Source organism: Vicia villosa, unplaced genomic scaffold (genome assembly GCF_029867415.1).
Source record: "Vicia villosa cultivar HV-30 ecotype Madison, WI unplaced genomic scaffold, Vvil1.0 ctg.000487F_1_1, whole genome shotgun sequence".
Taxonomy (NCBI): Eukaryota; Viridiplantae; Streptophyta; class Magnoliopsida; order Fabales; family Fabaceae; genus Vicia; species Vicia villosa.
Window position 1 is genome coordinate 589954 of NW_026705236.1, and position 16590 is coordinate 606543.

At 36.9% G+C, this 16590-nt stretch overlaps 3 protein-coding genes across 3 annotated transcripts; 1 reads left to right on the forward strand and 2 right to left on the reverse strand.

The window, feature by feature from the left end:
- The first annotated feature begins 6245 nt into the window (after window positions 1–6245).
- LOC131628859 (scarecrow-like protein 14) lies at window positions 6246–8283 on the forward strand. Its single transcript, XM_058899664.1, has one exon. The coding sequence runs from the start codon at window positions 6304–6306 to the stop codon at window positions 8104–8106; it is 1803 nt and encodes a 600-aa protein (XP_058755647.1). The 5' UTR covers window positions 6246–6303; the 3' UTR covers window positions 8107–8283.
- A 369-nt stretch (window positions 8284–8652) lies between these two features.
- LOC131628857 (scarecrow-like protein 34) lies at window positions 8653–11319 on the reverse strand. The gene is made up of 2 exons (XM_058899662.1): window positions 11182–11319; window positions 8653–11071 (listed from the first exon to the last, which is right to left on the reverse strand). Exon 2 carries the CDS (start codon window positions 11060–11062, stop codon window positions 8816–8818), a length of 2247 nt encoding a protein of 748 aa, XP_058755645.1. The 5' UTR covers window positions 11063–11071; window positions 11182–11319; the 3' UTR covers window positions 8653–8815.
- On the reverse strand, window positions 11182–15896 carry LOC131628858 (scarecrow-like protein 14). The gene has a single exon (XM_058899663.1). It carries the CDS (start codon window positions 15617–15619, stop codon window positions 13385–13387), a length of 2235 nt encoding a protein of 744 aa, XP_058755646.1. The 5' UTR covers window positions 15620–15896; the 3' UTR covers window positions 11182–13384.
- Between the last annotated feature and the right edge of the window lie 694 nt (window positions 15897–16590).

Here is a 16590-nt window from a genome sequence, read left to right on the forward strand (position 1 = left end):
TGCTTCTTCAAGCATTCTTTTCAAAACCATCCAGTCCTAATTCATAACAGACTTCGATTTCAAAACTTGCGTACGCATTCCATTGGAGCTACTTCTCAAAAAGTACAACACCATCTACGAGTATACACTTAGCATCGAGGAAATCTTGAAATGGGTTAATCAAAGGTGATCATTTCTAATAAAGACCCTGGAGTCGGGGGAACCACATCTAGGGGGTTCTCCTAAACAGGGGCAAACTTTCAAGGAGCACAGGGGCATACAACCAAAAATCCTATTAACTAGGGGCATTCTTCCTAAGGTTCAATTGACTTGGGTCACATATCGAAGCAATCTCAATCAGGGGCATGTCAAAACATGGGACGAACTTAAATTCAAAAGGATAGAGCAACATGGATAACCCTCCATATCCCGGAAATCAGGGGCATACCTTTCAATCTAAACGTCGAAGCATATGATTTCCTGGGGCACTTCCCTCATAAGCATCTTTTCCACAAAGATATTGGGGCAAAGGATATTAAATCCATAAGGCGCGCAACAAAAGGAAAGGCATCTTCATGCTTTACAACCTCGAATCAATCTCTCTCCTAACTACGATCTACAAAGTTCAAGAAACAGGTGTTGGGAAATCACGCTAGCATCCAACAACCTTACGACATTAGCAAAATATACACGCTTTGGTTATCAACAACCTATCATTGAAGCATCATGCAAATACATATAAGTCATGCATTGCATACATTGGCAGATACATTACACCACACCTTTTATAGGTAGTCTTCTTTAAGACATTCTAAGATCTTTTCTAAATAGTCTTCTTTAAGACAGTCCATTTCCAAGAACCTTTTTAGGTAGTCTTCTTTAAGACATCCCACAGACCTTTTTAGGTAGTCTTCTTTAAGACATTCCATTTCCAAGAACCTTCCTAAGTAGTCTTTTTTGAGACATCCCTTATCCTTTCCAAGAACCTTTTTAGGTAGTCTTTTAAGACATTTTTCCAGCCTTTTCCGGTAGTCACCCTTAAGACATTCCTCTTTCCTTGTTGAAAACCTTTTTAAGGTAGTCTTCTTTAAGACAAATGTTCATATCCATCCCAAAAACCTTTTTTAGGTAGTCTTAAAAGACATTATTTCGTTCCACTCGTTACATCAATCAACATATGCATAAGCATAAGCATTAACCCATGCATCGAAACATCCAATTCAAAACTCTGGTGCTAAGCTACATTGTCCACCTGCTTCCCGGTAACCTTACCGATGATAGCAACCCTGCTGAACATTTCATAAAACATGTACATACGCATTAGCATATACATATCATCTAACGTATTCACATACTGCATATCACAGAGGTCCAATTTTCATGTACAAATCCAAATCCTATTTCAAATCCTATTTCAAATCCTATTCAAGTTCCTAGTCCAATTCCTACCTCCAATCCTATTTCAATTCCTATTCCAATTCCTATTCCAAACTGATTCCCCATCCTATCCCCAACTCCCATCTTTCGAATCCTATTTCTAAATCCCATTTCAATTCCAATTTCAAATCCTATTCCATTTTCAATGACAATTTCAAACCAAATCGTAACCCTCGCGTTACGTCTTATCACGGCAGTGATAACGGCAATTTCCAACAAAATCGTAACCCTCGCGTTACGTCTTATCACGGCAGTGATAACGGCAATTTCAAACCAAATCGTAACCCTCGCGTTACGTCTTATCACGGCAGTGATAACGGCAATTTCAAACCAAATCGTAACCCTCGCGTTACGTCTTATCACGACAGTGATAACGGCAATTTCAAACCAAATCGTAACCCTCGCGTTACGTCTTATCGCGGCAGTGATAACGGCAATTTCAAACCAAATCGTAACCCTCGCGTTACGTCTTATCACGGCAGTGATAACGGCAATTTCAAACCAAATCGTAACCCTCGCGTTACGTCTTATCACGGCAGTGATAACGGCAATTTCAAGTTCAAATCGTAACCCTCGCGTTACGTCTTATCACGTTAGTCCCTTGGCAGTGATAATGGCACCTTCAATTTCAATCCAAATTGCAACCTATCGCGTTACGTCTTGTCACATTAGTCCCTTGGCAGTGATAATGACACTTTCAATTCCAATTTCAACCCCAACCATGACTTATTGCGTTAGTCCCTGAGCAGCAGTAAGTTATGTCTTGTCACATTAGTCCCCTGGCAGTGATACAAAGCTACGTCTCTTTGCAAACAGGGATTTATTTTCCCTGATCACAAGGTTTCTCAAACAATTCTTCAATTGGGTTTATCACGTTAGTCCCTCGGCAGTGATCTTATTCAAAATTTCAAGCAAGGTTACATTTTTCTTTTCCAAAGTTACTAACTTCAACTGACAATCATGCATCATTCAACTAACATAACTCATTCATACATAATGCATATACATACATCGCTTTCATTTATTTTGAGAAGCTCACTGCATCATACATTACATGCATCATAACATTGCATAAAATTCAGGTTGCTTTTTTTAGGCTATGCTACAATCAAAGCATCTGGTTCCTTCCAGAAAGTATTTGCTTCATATGCCAAAAAATGGTATTTACCTTGGGTGGCATCTTTAAGCCCATCTCTCGCAGAACATCCGTCCCAACAAGTGCAAATTTCAGGGCATTTCATTGTTCAATCATCTTCTACCTTTAGACCACGATAGGCAGACGTGCCTATCTGATTCTTCAGGTTTAAGAAGACTGAACAGGGGCAGCTGTCATACCCCAAAATTTACCCTCATATATTTGAAAATGTCATTTTATTTCAATTGAGTGACATATCACATTTGGTAAGAGTGTAAGGCTTGCAGGTATAAGGTCTCGGGTTCGAATCCCACTTCTAACTTTTATTTTTATATAATGTTTCTAACCTCTTTTTATTTATTTATTCAGAAAAATCACAAAAAATATAGTTCTTAATATTTTTTTTTATATTAGTATTAGTGTTAGTTTATAGTTTTATTTATATGTGGATTTATAGTTTTATTAGATTTTAAATAGGAAAAATATAATAGATCCAAGCCCGTTTCTTAACCTAATTTTTATTATAAATACACAACTAACAACCCTATTTTGGGGGGGCCAACTCCATTCACCACTAACCCTATTCCTCTACGTACACTCACTAACAATCCTAACCTCTAACCGGCATCACGTACATACACCATTCTCCTAAACCATCTTCCAATTTTGTTTCACGTGTGAATTTGTTTTCAACAATACCAAATACTAATTTTCCTGTAAAAAAATCATATACCAACTTCAATACAATTTCAATACAAAGAAAAACCAAAGTTTTTTTTTCAATTCATACAGGGCTAAATCATTCAACCTGTAGAATTTGTTTTACTTTATTAACACTAATCTCACAAGATCAACACTAACCACATTTTTTTCCAGAACAACATTTTCTTTTTGTGTTTTATAGGTGGGAAAATTAAAAGAGGCAAGAGGACTTTTCTCCACAAAGCACCGGTTGAAACAACAACATCCGCTGTCAATCGATCATCAGACTCGGCGCCGGATCTCCCATCAACCACCGTACGCCGCTTCCGACACGAAAGTCTTCATCGATTCAGGATATCCTAAGCATTCAAAACGATTCTCGGGTGCATCCTGAAGCTATTCGAATCGTTACTTGCAATTGGCATGCCCAGCATCACCATCGATTTGGCTTCGGTTCACATAACCTTTGTATCTTTCGATTCTGCTCATACAGGCATCATGAATGCGTTTTAACTATAAAATCATGCTTATGACATTGTTTCGATACTCTCTGATTGGTTTAATTAAAGTTTTAATGCAGATATAAGATTCCACCATTGTTAGGGATTAGAAGGTGGAAATTGGGACTCGTTCATAGAGGTAAAATTAATCCGAACCAAGGGTACCAATGGATTCATGGCGGATTTTCGGTTCAAACCATGTATTTAATCGTGATTTATGTGCAAGTTTTGTGGAATTGAGATGTTGCAGGTATTGGCCATGGTGCTGTTCGTACACAGCTGCAACGAAGAAGAACAATGTCCGCGGTTTTTTTTTAGTTCTGTTTCATTCGTCTTTTTTTGTATATTATGGTTATGGATTATTGTTTTAACAACAAATCGATGCAGCGCGGTTGGTTAAAGGAGAGTAGTGTTGGCCAAAGGGACGCAGGTTCGATCCTTGGCGTCTCCTTTCTATTTTTCTAATTTGTTGAATATTAGTGCTTTCAGATCCCACGCGTTTCATCTACCAGCACGCACCGTACGCACTCAGTTATCAGCCCCAGGATCACACCAATCTTGATCTAACGTACCAGGGGCTAAGGCACATCATAGAACTTCAAGCGCGCATCACACAGGATCACTGCCAGGTTTTCTTGTATATATTATTTTTGTTTTATTATTTAACTATATAGATTAATTATTAAATAGTTGTATTTAATTTAATTAATTATTTTAATTAGGATTAGGATGATGAACTAGAATTAGGCTAATATTAGAATTTAGGATTTATCTCCCGATTATTTCGATTATTTTCGATTTAATTTATTTAATTAGGTTTGAACCACTATTAAATCATAAAAACCCTATAAAGGTTTATAATATTAGGGTTCGCCCCAATCCCATTGGCCACCTGGCCGAAGTTTTAGGATTTAATTTGTTACTCGTTCCGACTAAACCTATTGGTCGCAATGATTAACAATCGATTAATTTAATTAATCAAATCCTATAAATTAAAATAAACATTATTTTGCTAAATGGTTTTAACCATCTTATTGGTTATGATGATTAGCATACCTTATCAATTTGTTATTATTTGTAATCGTATTAATCGGTTATGAGAGGTAACAGTATAAAAATACAAATTCATAAAATAATAAAATACGTTAATTCATTATTAATGATAATCGAATCAATCGATTTGAATTGGTAATGGTGCAAAACCCCAATCTTTTAACTATGGTGATCAAACCTATTGATCATTGCGGTTAATTGTGCCAAATCAGGGTTGTACGCCCGAAACATCTAAAATACACTAAACCACGATACTACAGGATTTTTATCCTGGGCAACTCAAAATGCCCTTTCAAATCAAATTCAAACTGCGATAGGCAATTCGAAGAGCCTCAAACAATTTCCAAACAATTTCAAATACATTCATAATCAATTCTAAGGGCGTACAACCCGTACCCCGAACTACGTTGACTCTGATCCTCCCTAAGGAGGTACGTAGGCACTTGGCAACAAGGCGAGTCCCCCTCCCTAAAATCTCAATTTTCCCCTTATTCAATTCTTTAGCATAAACCTTACCTTAATACTCTTAGCCATCAAACCTTTGCCTTAGATTCAAAGCCAATAGGAAAGGGTTGAGGGTGCCTAACACCTTCCCTCGACCTGAATATAGTAACTTACCCTGAATCTCACATCTGCGTAGGGTTTCCTATTCGCCCTTCAGAATAGGTGGCGACTCTCTAAGTTAAAATTTTAGGCAGGTTGCTACACCTCTGCTATCGCGTGTTCAAAAAAGTAGGCACATTTAATGTTAGTAGCCTATGAATGTAGAGATTAATGATAACTTGACTTTCATGTGAGTCCTGAGAAATGACACTTTCATACCATTCTAATTCATATGCAATTTTTTTGGCTTCGCACTGATGGAATTATCAATTAGTACTCTTCACGTATAATTATTTATATTAATTTATTTATATTTAAATTCAAATGAATTTGACATGAAGGAGGTTATCGGCGGTAACTAGCAGAGAATTTATAAATAAATAAATTACGGATAAAAATTAAGAAAAATTACACTCGTCTTTTTTGAGGTATCTTAAAACGACAGTGATACACCGTCTAACTTTAGAATGTGTACTAATATCTCATAAACTTACACATCTCAAATGAACTTTTTAATGACAAAAAAAAGGTAAGTAAATGTTATATGTACCTACAATTTTCTATAATCGCTAAAAAATAGAGATATGTGATAGAAGTTAATACATATTTTTAAAATTAAAGAAACTGTTAGTGTTATTAAAATTTTAATAGATAGAAATGAGAAAAATGTCCTCTTACAAATAAAAAGGAATGACAATATTCAAAGAAAAAGAAGGGAAAGAAACCCTTTTCACCAAACAACAGGTGTACGTATGAGAGTGGCAAATAGTTTCAAACCGAGAAGCACGTATCTTAGTCAAAGAGGAGAATATGTTATTCTTCGATTATAAATAAAATACCACGTTATCTTCATTTCTGCTACGCGCTTCTTCCACTCCTTACCAAGTAACCACCATGGCTTCCATGACAGATCCTTCCTTTGAAGACACTGATTTTTCAGAAACCATCAACTTCATAAACCAAATCCTAATGGAAGAAAACTTTGATCACACACCATTTCACGACTCACTAACCTTACAAATCACACAAAAATCCTTCTCCGATGCTCTCTTACACCCCTTAGATATGCATAATCCTAATGGAAGAACCACCACCTGTAGTAACAGCAATAGCAATAGCAGCATCGATAATTCTTGTGAATTGAAACCCCTTTCCCCTCATACTCATGTTTCTGATCAGCATAATCATCCTTCTATTTCTCACAATTTGGATTCTTCAATTACCAATATGTTGGCCCAAAACATATTCAGTAATGCAGATTCTGTTTCCCTATTCAACAAAGGTTTTGAAGAAGCCAACAAGTTTCTTCCTCCTCAGCCTCAACTCTCCACCGGTCTAGATTCATCTAATTTCAATATGATCAGAGAGATTGCGTTGAAGGGTAGAAAGAATCACGACCGCGAAGAAGAACAAGAAGGGAGGAGAAGTAACAAGCAGACAGCTATTAGTGTTGTTGATGAAGATGAACTATCAGAAATGTTTGATAAAGTCTTGCTTAATGTCGAAAATGATTGCTTGCAGAATGAGCAACCATATTCAGCTAATGGAGTAAAGGTTGATTTAAGGAATCTTCTGCTTATGTGTTCACAAGCTATGTATGATAATGACAATAGAAATGCTATTGGATTTCTGAAGCAGATTAGGCAACATTCTTCGCCTTTTGGAGATGCATCGCAAAGGGTGGCACATTACTTCGCCAATGGCCTTGAGGCACGTCTAGTAGGCGATGGAGCCGGTGCACAAACATTCTATTCCTCGCCGAGCACCAAGAGGATCACTGCTTCTGAGTTTTTGAAAGCATACCAAGTTCATTTTACTAGCCCGCCTTTCAAAAAATTTGCATTTTTATTTGCAAATGAAATGATTATGAAAGTTGCTGCAAAGGCTGAAACCCTTCATATTATTGATTTTGGAATCCTTTATGGTTTTCAATGGCCAATTCTTATTAAGTTTTTATCAGATAGAGAAGGTGGGCCTCCAAAGCTGAGGATCACAGGGATAGAGTTTCCTCTACCCGGCTTTCGCCCGACAGAAAGAATTGAGGAGACCGGTCATCGTCTTGCCAACTATTGCAAACGCTTCAATGTTCCGTTCGAGTACAATGCCATAGCGTCACGGAGCTGGGAAACAATCCGAGTTGAAGATCTTAAAATCAAAAGCAACGAGCTAATCGCAGTGAACTGTTCGATGAGGTTTAAAAATTTATTAGATGAGAGTATTGATGCCAACAGTCCTAGAAATACGGTTCTGAACTTGATCAGGAAGATAAATCCGAATATTTTTACTCTGTCCATCGTTAATGGATCGTATAATTCTCCGTTCTTCGCTACGCGGTTTAGGGAGGCATTGTTTCATTTTTCTGCTTTTTATGATTCGATTGACACTGTCATACCAAGGGAAAATGAATGGAGGATGATGCTTGAGAGGGAAATCATGGGTAGAGAAGTTATGAATGTTGTAGCATGTGAAGGTTTAGAAAGAGTTGAGAGGCCTGAGGCATACAAACAATGGCAGGTTAGGACTACAAAGGCAGGTTTCAAGCAGCTTCCATTGGATGCAGAATTAATGGACAAATTTAAGAGTAAGTTGAGGAAATGGTACCATAAAGATTTTGAATTTGAAGAAGACAACAAATGGATGCTTCAAGGTTGGAAAGGTCGCATTTTATATGCTTCAACTTGTTTGGTTCCTGCATAATCAACTTGATTCATATTAGACTTCTGGTGTGAGTGTGACTATAAGAATCAGTTGTTGATCATGTGTAATTAGATTATTTTTTAGTAGGCCATGTGATTTGTGTTGTAAATTGTGTTAACTATTTGGTTTTATGTTGAATTTGGATAAATACATGATTATAGACTAGTCTTAAAGATCTTTTGTGCTGTATTATTATTATATTAGTGGTGTTTAAGTGATTAAGTTATGTTTGACCTTGTACCAGTAGTAAAATTGATGATATATGAATCAAATTATGTTCGTGTCTAAGATATAATCATATTGGTTCAAAGAGTAAATAAAGAAAAGTCACAAAATAATCACACAATTTATCTAATGATTCAGAACTGATCATAAACTTTGTTCATGTACAAATTGGTACTTATTTACATTCTCTCGCGTCTTTTTTCCTCCATTTTAAGCATCATAATCTCTTATATTTTATCAAATTTTTGTCTAAAGTCACTCTATCTTTCTCGTCTAAAAGGTAGAGGATCATCGTCTAAAAAAAATGATGTGAATAGGCACTTAAAAAAAGAAAAAAAAACTTTCATTATATAAAAAAATTACTAGCTTCTAAAGAGATGGCAAAATAAGCTAACCATTACAACATACATGGTAATAGAGTAAAAAGTTACAACTGATTTTAAGAATAAAAGTTACAACATAAGTCTAATATGAAGTAAGTTGATTATGCAGGCACCCAACAAGTTGAAGCATACAAAATGCGACCTTTCCAACCTTGAAGCATCCAGTTGTTGTCTTCATCAAAAACAAAATCTTTATGATACCATTTCCTCAACTTAGTCCTAAATTTGTCCATTAATTTTGGATCCAATGGAAGCTGCTTGAAACCAGCCCTTGTATTCCTGGCCTGCCATTGTTTGTATGTCTCAGGCCTCTCAACTCTCTCTAAACCTTCACATGCTACAACATTCATAACCTCCCTTCCCACACTTTCCTTCTCCATCATCATCCTGTATTTGTTTTCCCGCGGTATTACAGTATCGTAATTGTCGTAGATAGCAGAAAAATGAAACAGTGCTTCCCTAAAACGCGTAGCAAAGAAAGGCGAATTGTATGATCCATTAACAATGGACTGAGCAAAAATAACCGGATTTATCTTCCTGATCAAATGAAGAACCGCATCTCTAGGACTGTTTGCTTCGATAGTCTCGTCCAGTAAATTCTTAAACCTCATCAAAGAGTTCACAACAACTACCTCATTGCTCTTGATTTTAAGATCTTCAACTCGAATCGTTTCCCAATTCCGCGATGCTATGGCGTTAAACTCAAAGGGAACATTGAAACGCTTGCAATAGTTTGCAAGACGACGACCGGTTTCCTCGATTCTTTCCATTGGACGAAAGCCGGGTAAAGGGAACTCTATCCCGGTGATCTTCAGTTTTGGAGGTCCACCTTTTGTATCTGATAAAAACTTGATAAGTATTGGCCACTGAAAACCATAAAGGATACCAAAATCAATTATATGAAGTGTTTCAGCATTTGCAGCAGCTTCGGTAATCGCTTTAATTGCAAAGAAGTATGCAAACTTTTTGAACGGGCTAGTAGATAGATGAACTTGATATGCTTTCAAATACTCAGAAGTGCTAATACTCTTGGAGCTCGCCGAGAAAAAGAATGTTTCTGCGCTAGTACCATTACCAAGAAGGCGTGCCTCAAGGCCATTGGCAAAGTAGTGAGCCAGCCTCTGTGGTGCATCTCCAGAGGGTGAAGAATGTTGCCTAATCTGCTTCAGAAGTTCATTAGCATTTCTGTTGTCATTGGCATACACAGATTGTGAGCACAGAAGCAGAAGATTCCTCAAATCTATGGTCTCATTCTTCTTGCTTTGTTTCTTAGTTCGAGCCTTACCTCCATTCGATGGAGGTGACTGCTCCGTTTTCACTTGTCCATTCTGTACGCTATCATTTTCATTGCAAAGTGGAAAATGCTCCATACTAAGCAAAACTTTATCAAACATCTCTGATAGTTCATCTTCGTCAACAACACTAATGGCCGATTGCTTGTTACTTCTCCTAGCTTCTTCTTCTTCTTTATCATCACTTTCTTCGCGCTCGTGATTCTTTCTACCCTTAAACACAAACAGATTCTCTTTCTCTCTAAACATATTGAAATTGGACGATTCTAGACCGGTCACGAGCTTAGGCTGCGGAGGAAGAAACTTGTTGGCTTCTTCTAAACCTTTCCTGAATAGGGAAACTGAATCTGCATCACTGAAAATGTTTTGCGCCAACATATTGGTAATAGAAGAATCCAAATCTCTGAGTCCATTACTAACACTAGTAGTATTAGGTCGAGACAAAGAGTGAGAGATTGCAGGTGAACTAAACTGAAAAACATTATTACTAAGATCGGAAACAGGAGTTTCGGGGGAAAGGGGTTTTGACTCTCGAAATTCGTCAATACTGCTATTACTATTACTATTACTGGTGCTGGTGCTGGTGCCGGTGCCGGTGCTGGTGCTTCCATCAGAGCTATGAATATCTAAAGGATGTTGATTGGGGGAAAGAGGTTTATTTTCGTGTAAGAGGGCATCATTGAATGATTTCTCAGTAATTTGCAAAACCGGGTCGTAAAATGGTCTCCGGTCAACATCCTCTTCCATAAGGATTTGGCTTATGAACTTAATTGTATCTGAAAAATCAGTGTCTTCAAGGGAAGGGTCTGTCACAGAGGCACTAGAAGAACCTTGCATAGGAACAGTATTAACTGAAAAATCAAGTGGATCAGCATCAAGAAAACCATCATATTGATTTGAACCAGCATCAAGGAAGCCATCATATTGATTTGGATCAGCATCAAGAAAGTTATCATATTGAATTGGATCAGACTCAGAGACCACTATGTTTCCTTCTTCATCAAAGTGGTAATAGCCTTTTATGAAATTGCTAGCTTCAGGAAAGTTTGGATCCATCTTTTCTTTCTGTTTGTTAAGAAACAGTTTCAGACACTCAAATCAAAACACTTAACAAAACATATGTAAAATGAAACAGTGAGTATAAAATAATATGAAAAGGTTTGAATTGAACTGACCTGAATTGTTGCTTGATTCAAGAGAAGGATTGGATAAAGTTTGGAGATACAACATAGAGATGGTCCATCTTATAGAGAAGCAGCCTCTTTGACTGAAGCACACATAGTCTCTTTTGACTAAAGTATACAAGGTATAATGAATATAGGAATCTTCGAGGAAATTGGATATTGGCACTGTTGTCAAATGAAGAAACATAGGTGGATATAATAATAGTAAAATACATATGATAAGTACAATCTCGATCAAGTGAATTTGGATGTGATGGAAACAATTTCTATGGTTGGTGTTGCTTGTTTGGCAAGCTCAAATTTTCTTCTTCATCACGTATTCAAGAGTGAGTCAAATCTCTAACATTTGTTAAGTTTATTTGAAGGGGGAAGCATCTAGATACCCTTATGAATTCAATGGTTTGGTACACTTATTTCTTTTACTAATAAGTAAATTGACTTTTCAAATTCATAAAATATTTAGGGTAAGATTCTCACAATATGATGAATTAATGTTTAAATTCCCAATTATTAGAGATGTCTATATTTAATGTCCCACAATGTCTTAAATAAAATTATTTTCAATGAAGGAAACCTATTAAAGAAACAAAATTTCACCATCATTGATAACTAAGCCATTTTTTTAAGAAAAATACATATTTAGGAATAACAACTTGAGCAAAAGTAGGTTTCGATTTATATGATTTCATCCAATTTGATTAAGTACAGTTTGGCCATTGTATCAGTTTTTTTGGATTTACCAATGCATAATTAAGTAATATGAAACATATTAACGACTAAAGAACATATTTTATCACCAAAGTTATCTCCAAACTCTTCAATCTTCAAAGCTATAATGCCCGAAAACATTTTTATCAAATATTATCGGATTTATTGAAGAGTCATGTTAATCGGATTTATTGAAGAGTCATGTTATCCGTGTTATAAGGAAGAAGACAAACATTACCAAATTTATTGAAGAGTCATGTTAACCTTGAAGAAGAACACATATAAAATAGAAAATATATATTGAGAAGAAAAAACAAATTCTAAACTTTTAAAATAGTCAATGCAAAATTTTCTACATTTATTCTCTTAACTTGTGCCTTAAGGCTTAGGTTACCATTCTCCTGAGGAAACAAGTCCTCTCCCAAACAAAGCTTTCTATTCAAACCAACAATAAAACTAAGAGACGTTTTACCAAACATCTAAGAGGCATTATTCAAACTCTGAAAACAACCATCTCTAAAACATAACCTTCTAATCAAATTAACAACCAACTAACAGACACTGTATCAAACACCAAAACGAAATTACTTCATACTATCACAGATGCAGAAAATATAAACAGAAAAGTTTTCAAGTTTACCTTGATCTCTAAAGAAGTTATTGTCTGCAACTTTTCCATACCACTAGTTACAAAATGAAAATTTTGAAAGTGTCAAATACATATCAGGCTGGTAATAGAGTTGGTGATGTATAATCAGATATTTAATTATAATTCACCAAAATGGAAGATTTTGCAAAAAGAAGGAAAGAAAGTTGGTGAATTCATGAGATAGGGATGCCAACAATAAAGAAGCACAAAAATTGGTAGAAGTTATGGATGACACTTCCTGTGAACAAAAAAAGGAAAGGAATAGAGTGAAGAAGTGTAACTGTTTACCCAACAATAACTGTCTCACCCAACAATAAATTACAAGAATCCATCTGCAATGATAGTAAAAAGATAGGAATATTGGCTTTTAGTTGAAATCGATTTTGGGTTGCTGGAACTGATTTTACTTCAATCACCTAACCACCATTTAGAAAAAAAACTCGTGTTTGACCCTATTCAACATGTGTCGACCCGTTGCAACGTCTATCCAAACATATACTTAGTAGAAAATATATCATGGTAGCTCAATTTTGACCCTACATGTCACCAAGGAGGATTATGGTGCATATGAATGACTACCCAACACAGGAAAAGTTCAATATGCATCTAAATACAGCATTCACATAGCATTAGTTAATAATATACAACACACTTAACCAAATTAAAATGTTGTTGGTACTACAACTGACCAGCTCTATACCATTCCATTGGCAGGTGTCAGTTCTAGAATGTGTCAACCATATAACTATTAAGAAGTCAAAGTTATGTTTGCTAGATTCTTGCTACATACACAAGAAATGCTTTTCCTAAACTCCCTGAGAAGATCATTGTCAAGACCTATGCAGGTACCCAACAGGAGGAAGCATAAACTATTCGGCCCTTCCAACCTTGCAGCATGCTGTTCCCATCTTCAATAAGCATGAAATCACTATGGTACACATCTTTCAACTTGCATCTTAACTTGTTAATGAGTTGTTTATCCAAGGGCAGTTGCCTAAATCCAGCCCTTATGTTCCGAACCTGCCATTGCTTGTATGTCTCTGGCCTCTCAACCCTCTCAGAACCTTCACAAGCTATAGTATTCATTACCTCCCGCCCACAGAACTCTTTCTCATACATCAACCTCATAGGATCTTCACGAGCAACATTGATGTCAAGCACATCAAACATTGTAGAGTAATGGAAAAGAGCCTCCTTGAACCGTGTCACGAAGAATGGAGCATTATAGCTTCCATTGACAGTTGTATGTATAAAGATATTGGGTTTCGAATTCCTAATTAATTTTAAAACAGCATCCCTGGGACTATTCAGCACAACGGTCTCATCAAGTAAATTTTTAAAACGACATATACAGTTCGCAACAAGAAGTTCATTTTTCTGTATCTTCAAATCCTCAATTTTGATGGTTTCCCATTTTTGTGCAATAGCATTGAACTCAAATGGAACATTAAAACGTTCACAATACCTTGCCAAGCGAAGCCCTGTCTCCTGAACTCTCTCTGCAGGCCTGAAGCCAGGTTGAGGGAGCTCTATCCCTGTCAAGCGCAGCTTAGGAGGCCCACCAGGCCGTTTTGATAGACGATAAATAAGGGCAGGCCATTGGAAGCCGTAACGGATGCCAAAATCCACAATGTGAACTGTTTCTACTTCCCTGGCTAGATTCAAAATTGTATGGTTTGCAAAAATGATTGCAAGTTTCTTGAATGGACAGGCTGAAATAAACATTTGGTAAGCTTTCACCATGTCAGCAGAAGAGTTTCTTTTGGAGTATAAAGCAGTATAAATCTGAGTGCCTGTGCCAGACAAACGAGCCTCAAGGGCATTCGCAAAGCAATGAGCCAGCCTCTGAGATCCATCACCATGCAGAGAAGAGTGTTGCCTTATCTGCTTTAATAACTCCTTAGCAGTCACACGATCATCAGAAGAAACAGATTGCGCACACAGAATCAACATTGTTCTCAGATCCACAACACCTTTCTTGTTACCTTGTTTCTTACCACGACCCTTTCCACCACCAGAATTGTTCACTTCTTCTTTCTGCTGCAAACTCGTGTCTAGTCCATTAGCCTTCACTTCCTTACTATTACACGTAGGACCTCCGTCCTTCCCGCACCCTGTCCCCAGCAAAACCTTATCAAACAACTCTGATAGCTCTAGCTCACTGTCATCAGTATAAACAGCCGACTGCTTATTACTTCTCTCATCTTGTAAATCCATTTCATCTCCTCGCTCATGATTCTTCCTCCCCCTCGCCTCAGCAGAAAAATATTCCCCTTCATTATTCTCCGTCTTAACTACTACCTCCTGAGGAACCTTCCTAAACGAAGGGATAAAAGCGTTCTTCTTCTCCAGGTCAATAACCAAGGGATTCATTTTAGGAAGAAACTTATTCGCTTCCTCCACACCCCTCTCAAATTGCAGTACAGACTCAGTCTTACTCAGCAATTTATCATCAGGAAATCCATCCTTAGAATTTACTAAAAACCCATTATTAGCTAAACCGAAATTTCTACTGCTAATGCTAGTCCCATTCACAGAACTAGCTTGAAAAACAAAATCAGAAGGAAAACTGGTTTGCAATATCGAAGGCTTGTACTCAGAAACATCAAAATTACTCCAATTCGATTCAAACTCAACAGAACTACTACCACTAGTACTAGTAGTGGTACCACAATCAGGACTCTCCACATTGTGATGATTTTGAACAGAACCAGAAGCAGAAGAACAAGGGTATGTCTCACCAATGACTTCATAGAAAGATTTCTCAGCAGCTTGTAAAGCCAATGGATCATGAAACATGCATGGTTTCTTCTCCATGTCTTCTTCCATAAGCATTTGGTTTATGTAACGCAGAACAGTAGCAGAGAAATCGGTATCATCTAAAGGTGAATCTTCTTCTGCGGTAGTTATGGTGGAGATTGAAGTGTTGTTTGGGTCAGGTGATGGAAGAAGAAAAAGATCGTCTATGAAGCCAAAGGTGTGATCTTCAGCATCCATTGAATTGGGATTTTGGTTGAATTTGAAACGAGGATCCATCTCTGAAGATACTAATAGATTTTGGTTATCAATCATCAAGTTTATGTTAGTGTAAGAAACCCTAGGGTTGAGTGATTTGGGGGTGATTTTGAGGGAATAAACAATAAAAGTGAAGATTGGGAGAAAGAAACGAGTTAAGGAAAATGAAAAATGATAATGATTGGTTTAGAAGAGGAGAAGAAGATAAGTGAGATATTCTAGAGTTGATTCCGTTATGGAGTGGAGTTAGTGGTGAGAGCATTAACAAGAGTCACTGGGTCATGGTCAGAACGGTGACAGATCATACAAATTTGTGACCCGTCGTCAACTTCAACTTCAACTTAGTTCACGGGACCAGTTTTTCCGCACTCGAAATTTATTTAGGAAATTTCTTAATCCACCCCATATGCACGAGGTGCACCGTCTAATTGACAAAATTGTTCTCGTGTTTTTGTAAATGCATTTCCGGAAACAATTCTTTTTTATTTAACGTTGTTTTTGTTCCGTAGATGCACATGTGTAATACTTCCGTAGATTCATCTACGAAAATGTTTGACGTTATAACTCGCGTCAGACCTTTCGCCTCCCTCATTATTCACATTTTCAGACTCTAAACTCTCAAACTCTCTCAACCCCAAATTTCTTTCTCTCGAGTTCGGAAGATATTGTCAACATCAAGTATCAGCACATTCCATATAGTTCCTATCTCTATTTAACCGGTAAGTTTTCGACATTTCGAGTTATTTTAGAGTATTTGTAAAATCGAATTAGAATTTGATATTTAGGTGTAGAAATGATTGGATAGGTTTAGAAATAGTGTTTATAGACAATGTAGGTAATGTTTTAGGTTTAAAACATACGATCAAGCCACAAAAATGGACATTTTGGTGATTGAACAGTGGAGTTACGCCATTGTTGTGTTTTTCTGGTTTCAGTGGCTTCCGTAGATCCATCTACGGAAGAGAAGAACGTTAGGGCATTACGTGGATGCATCTACAGAAGCACCCAATGTTTTTGAAACAAAGGTA

What these genes read in the sequence shown, in the direction of transcription:
- LOC131628858 (XM_058899663.1), bottom strand. Translation starts at nt 15,619, where the DNA reads ATGATTGATAACCAAAATCTATTAGTATCTTCAGAGATGGATCCTCGT.
- LOC131628859 (XM_058899664.1), top strand. Translation starts at nt 6,304, where the DNA reads ATGGCTTCCATGACAGATCCTTCCTTTGAAGACACTGATTTTTCAGAA.
- LOC131628857 (XM_058899662.1), bottom strand. Translation starts at nt 11,062, where the DNA reads ATGGATCCAAACTTTCCTGAAGCTAGCAATTTCATAAAAGGCTATTAC.